This window comes from Homarus americanus, unplaced genomic scaffold (genome assembly GCF_018991925.1).
Source record: "Homarus americanus isolate GMGI-L3 unplaced genomic scaffold, GMGI_Hamer_2.0 scaffold53644, whole genome shotgun sequence".
Taxonomy (NCBI): Eukaryota; Metazoa; Arthropoda; class Malacostraca; order Decapoda; family Nephropidae; genus Homarus; species Homarus americanus.
This window is the reverse complement of record NW_024729231.1, coordinates 1-5,962: the sequence shown is the minus strand read 5'-3', so window position 1 is coordinate 5,962 and position 5,962 is coordinate 1. Positions and strand designations below refer to the sequence as shown.

General features: G+C 34.5%; 1 protein-coding gene across 1 annotated transcript; it reads right to left on the bottom strand.

Moving 5' to 3' along the window:
• Positions 1–274: 274 nt before the first annotated feature.
• LOC121866357 (eukaryotic translation initiation factor 2-alpha kinase 1-like) lies at positions 275–5,762 on the bottom strand. Its single transcript, XM_042365974.1, has 3 exons — positions 4,332–5,762; positions 3,855–3,995; positions 275–2,383 (listed from the first exon to the last, which is right to left on the bottom strand). Exons 1-3 carry the CDS (start codon positions 4,488–4,490, stop codon positions 2,126–2,128), a joined length of 558 nt encoding a protein of 185 aa, XP_042221908.1. The 5' UTR covers positions 4,491–5,762; the 3' UTR covers positions 275–2,125.
• Positions 5,763–5,962: the final 200 nt, after the last annotated feature.

The window sequence follows — 5,962 nt, the reverse complement described above, 5'->3', positions numbered from 1 at the left end:
AATTACAATGTGATGATAATAGGAATAATAATAATAACCAATGCATAACCTTATGCATGTACTGTACATGTAACCAAAGGAATATATATACGTGTATGTATATATATATGTATATATATATATATATATATATATATATATATATATATATATATATATATATATATATATATATATATATATATATATATATATATATATATATATATATATATATATATATATATATATATATATATATATATATATATATATATATATATATATATATATAAAAGTTTACATTTTGCTAAAATAACCTTGAATTAGAAGTACAGTACATTATCTGCAAATGATTTCAAACTTAACTGAGAGATAAGGCTTACATTTTTTCTAACCTCCAAAGTGGTGAATTATATGTCATTACATATTTACAATTTGTTCACTTGTAAGGGGAATTAACTCATGAACTGAGATATATTACAAAAAACAATAACAAAGGACTGTACATACAGGGGTTCTGAACTTGTTAAACAGATCCTGAACTCATCACAACATGACACTTGGAATAAACCAATAGGAACAATTTATGTCCAGTGGCAGATCAAAAGTGGATTCAGAGACCTCACTATCAAACCTTCCCATAACACTACATAAAATCACAAACACAACTCATTTCATGTTTGAGCGAATAACAATCAAATCACATAGTAATCCTAAATCATGATAAAAATCCAAGAATATTTTTTCACACTTCTGATAATCTTTTTTTATTTTTTTTTATTTTTTATTTTTTTGGTGAAATGTAACTGTTGATGTCACTTCATACAATGAGTGACTATTGTTGTTTCCAGGGAAAACTTTGCTGCTATGAGGATTTAGCCCAGACTATGAAAACTGTACATCATTTTATATTTACCCTTTTATAACTTTATGAATTGCATAAACAATAAAAAATAAACTTAAACCCCCTACAATAAATATAGATCTGCCACTAGTGTCAAATGGTAATTCTCAGATTAGTGGAAACCCCACTATTCTTATGCCGTAGTTTTGATTGTACACTGTTCTACTTTTGCTGCTTCATTTAGCTAACAAATAGATGAAGTTGGGAACCTGCTGCTTTAATTATAATTCAAATCTTGCACCTGCAGTTAAAATACAATCAGCTGTATTTTGACTAAATATCATCTATTTCAAGACCTACTATCATACACAACTCATAACCTGTAGCTGCAGTCCCATTAATGACCCTAACTTGCTACCATATCCTGTAGCTGCAGTCCCATTAATGACCCTAACTTGGTACCATAACCAATTTTTGAAATGATGTTGTAACTGCCCTTCACTTTCTACTGCAATCAAGGTCTTGACTTTCTGTTAGTTACTGACTGTGTATTGTATCTTAGCTTGTGCTGTGTCAGCTGACTCTTAGCTGTACTGTACATAACTCTTTACTTGATGATGAATTTAGCAAATGGTCTGCTGTTGCATATAGCTTCTCATATTACCAGCTTTTGAAATGCTGCTACAATTAGTAAAGAATTGATGTTACAGAAAATATTGAACTATGTTCTTCACTGCTGTTATGTATTGTGACCTGCCGCCATGATAAAAACTTGTCATCCTGTATTTTGCATGTGGACTGCCATGAAAAAATACATTTTGATATGTTGCCACAGTAGTCTTCAGAACTACTACTGTATATTGTTTCATATCTCAGAGCTGAAGTTAACTCCAAACCAGCTACTATTTAGTAGTAATTTACCTGGAATCCAGTGCTCTTCTAATAAACCAGGGTTTTCACTAAATATGGAGGTAAAAGACTTAAACTGGTTGACTCTGAAGCAAATGGGAATCACGAGATCTTCTGCTTATATATATATACAGTACGCATATGTATATGGATGTCATTAAACATACAACAATGACTCGGACCGAGAGAGAGAATGTATCTCCCATAATTTTTAGTATTTGCCGATGGTCTAGTGTAATTACTAACCTTATGTGCCTAAAGACCTTAGTTTAAAGATTAAGGCTGTGTTCAAATTTTCCCCATTTTTGAGAGAAAAGAATTTTTTTCAGAAACAAATTGAATTGATTCAGATTTAAAATGAATACAGTGATTAATTATTCTGGATGCTTTTCATTTGTTATTAATTTCAATCTTCATATTTTCAATTTCCTGTTGTAACTGAGCAATTATTTCCTTCTGCTTTAAATTTTCTTCCTTCAACTTTGCAATCTCAGCATTTTTTTGGTAAATCTCATCAGATTTTTCCATTGGCAATTTTTTAGGCGATCTTTCCAATTTTGGAATTTTAAACAATGTTGACTCCAATACTTCATAAGCTGACGGTCGATCGTTTGGCTCCGGATCAGTGAGTTGCAATATCCAAGGTGCCTGAAGAAGAAGAAAAAATTAAATAAAAGTCATTATTTCTTGTCCAAGTACACTTTTCCTGTGGTCCTTCTAATGTTGGATGGTAGATAATTGAAAGTAGAGCCAACGGTTCTGTAGTTCTTTAACACTGTTGTCACAATAATGAAAAATTCAAGAACTTATTTAAATATTTATCTTTCAAATCCTATTTCAAAGCAGAAATGGGTCAACAATACCCATCAAGTACAAGCAGTCCCTGGTTTACAACTTGATGTGTTCCTGAAATGTGTTTGTAAACTAGATGTTTGTAAACAAGATCAATTAACCATATTGAAACAATGAAATTAATAATTAATCTGTCCCAGATGCAAATGAAAAACCACATCTAAAAAAAATCATAAATACTGTACATAGTTATCAAACCACCAATTAATATACTTATTAATAATAATAATGACACAGTACTGTACTAGCAAAATAAGATACAGTAAATCAAATCAATATGAATTAATCAGTTAAATATAGCACATTACCTTAAGTCCAGTGAAGGACTGGTGTTGGATGTGGTGAAAAGAAATGCAGAGGGACTGTATTAGTTGGAGGAGAGGCAGAGGGACTGTATTAGTTGGGGGAGAGTCAGAGGGACTGTATTAGTTGGAGGAGAGGCAGAGGGACTGTATTAGTTGGAGGAGAGGCAGAGGTACTGTATTAGTTGGGGGAGAGGCAGAGGTACTGTATTAGCTGGGGGAGAGGCAGAGGGACTGTATTAGTTGGGGGAGAGGCAGAGGGACTGTATTAGTTGGGGGAGACAGAGGGACTGTATTAGTTGGGGGAGAGGCAGAGGTACTGTATTAGTTGGAGGAGAGGCAGAGGGACTATTAGTTGGGGGAGAGGCAGAGGGACTGTATTAGTTGGAGGAGAGGCAGAGGGACTGTATTAGTTGGAGGAGGAGGAGGAGGTGAAAATTGTACAGCTCTCCCCATCACAACCTGTGAGAGGGGTCTGAAGGTCAAGGGTTTACCACTAATAACAGAGATGTATGAGTCTTAGTTGCTATGACAGCTAATAAACTCAGACCTTTCCTCATCCATTATCTGTTACATTGGCTTTCCAGCACCAAACCTCAATCTGGTTGAATGTCACAATATAACCCAAAAGAGGAGAAAGGTTTCGAAATATCCTTGTCCTGATTCGACAAAAAGAGGGTTCTCCAAGTCAGATATTGATCCAAGGAGACTTATATTTATAGTCACTAAAATTCAGAGGTGGCAAAATAAAACTTTGATGCTGCTGAGCACCTGCATCTCACAGGCGAGTTATCGAACAGCTACTGTATGAACTCATTACACTCATCTAACAAACTCCACAATGTCACACACTGTTCCTGCACTATCTCCTCATTTGGGTAGTGCCGAACAAAGGAAGTTTGGAACAAAAGAAATGAGAGGAGACAAGACAACTAGTATTATATTACTCCTCTGTTAATACTTACAATATCAGGCCACAAGGTGAGAAATTCTTGGTCCAACTGTCGTTTTGTTTTAAGGGCATTAATCACGTGGATCCTCTCTGATCCCGTCTGGAATGGTTGAAAGAACTCCAGCAGAATGATTCCTAGATTGTGCATGTCACTCTAGAAAGAGATGAAATAACTCAATTCATATACTGTACAGATAAGAGTTTTGTCTTGTGAATCAGAATTCTAATAATGCAAAACTAACATGAAATTTTACATAAAAAATAAGAGGTATCTTCTATGACAACTTTTCTACAAACAAAATTCCATAAAACATATGTAGCATTATATCCAGGGGCTCATTCCTAACAGAACAATCTTTATGCAAAACTCACATCTCTACAAAAGGAAGGAACCCAGCCCCCTTGGTTATGCCCCAATATAGTGAGCTTAACCTGATAATAAACAGATTAAAAGACAAACATAAAATTATGTCTCATTACAATACTGTACCTTAGTATCGTATCGACCACCAATCTTGAGTTCTGGAGCAGCATAAATAGGTGTTCCGACACCACGAGTGTTTGGTGCATGCTCAGATATTGGTGTAAGGTTGGTTTCTTCTACAATTATATCCGTTTCTCCTGATCCACAGGTAACCAGGTTTGGCATTAATCGGGCCAACCCAAAATCACCCAGTTTGATGTGCCGTCCATCCAGTGTAAAGAATATATTTGCAGGCTGAAAAAATTAATATTAATAATAATAGTAAAAATATAATTAAAAATACTGTAATAAGAAATAAATGGAAATCTTGCATTCAAGCTATAATAAAGTAGACTAAGCATATCTTGTGAGACAAATAGCAAAATCCCATATATGTACAGCTAACCAATATTCTGACTCTTCATCCACTTGGGGATAAAGTTTTAATGAATTCATTAAAATAAGAGGCAAGCAAATGCATGTAAATTCTTGTCACCCACCTTCGTTGTTATTATTATTATCATCATCATCATCATCATCATCATCATCATCATCATCATCATTATTATTATTATTTTATTACATCTCCCCCGCCTTGATGTGGGTCATTAAAAATTACCTGTGCCTGGTGTGGGCTAATGCATGCAAAAAAAATAAAATAAAAAAAACATATAAAAAAAGTAGTAAGGCATGATAAAAACTCACATTCAACTGAAGTCATGAGTGGGAAATTAATCTTTCTCAGTGACCTTTGCCCAATGTTGACCAAACAAATGACGTGCCTATTCTAAACCTATGCCTAACCTCTTTCATCAACTAAAGTCTCCTAGTGATTGGTCAATACTTGTGGCTGCTTTATTATTGAACACCATCCGTAACCTTTGTCAAATTTTGACAACGAAAGTGCAATGCCTAATCCAGGACTAAAACATCAAAAGTTAGTAAAACTTCAATGTGGAAGTGGGTTCCACAGGCATGACTGCCTGTTAGGTACTGTGTAGATTCAGCACTTTGTATACGAAGCCTTCAGTACACAAGGAGGCAGCATGGCCGGTACTGCTCTCGACCGCCTTCACTTCCCCAAGTTGTAAACTTACGTATCCATTTACGGCTTGGTGAACTGGGAGTGCCCGAACCACTGATCCCCAGAATAGGAGGCGAGTGCTGTATCCACTCAAACACCACACTTTAAGACTTGGATAATAACTGTACAGGTATCCCTCATTTAATAATGGGGTTGCATTCCAGAAAAGCTAATGTTAAGTGAAATTAATGCTAAATGAGGAATAACAGCAAAGCACAGAGGGCCAACAACAGGTTCGAACAGCAGAGCTGTAATCACTGAGTACAGTACCCTGTACTGCAATCCCTAATATTGTTAAAAATAAACAAGTTTGTTATAAACAAGTTTGAAGTTAAACAATTGATTTATGAATGCCAATCTTCTATATAAATGATGTAGTTCAGAGTTAAACAATTTAGTGAGTACAAGATGAGCTTAATTATAAAAAAATTCATATTGAATACTGTAAGTCAAAAGTAAAAAAAATTTGCTATGATAAACAATAAAATTGATACATAACATAACATAAAATACAATAGCACATATTTTATGTACAGGTAGCTACAAAAAATTACTCCTTCCACACTCAAGCCAT

Coding starts and splice junctions, on each gene's coding strand:
- LOC121866357 (XM_042365974.1), bottom strand. CDS start 4,490: ATGCCAAACCTGGTTACCTGTGGATCAGGAGAAACGGATATAATTGTA. Junction 3,996..4,331: donor GTGGTCGATACGATACTAAG/GTACAGTATTGT, acceptor ATCTCTTTCTAG/AGTGACATGCACAATCTAGG. Junction 2,384..3,854: donor TCACCTTGTGGCCTGATATT/GTAAGTATTAAC, acceptor CTTCTTCTTCAG/GCACCTTGGATATTGCAACT.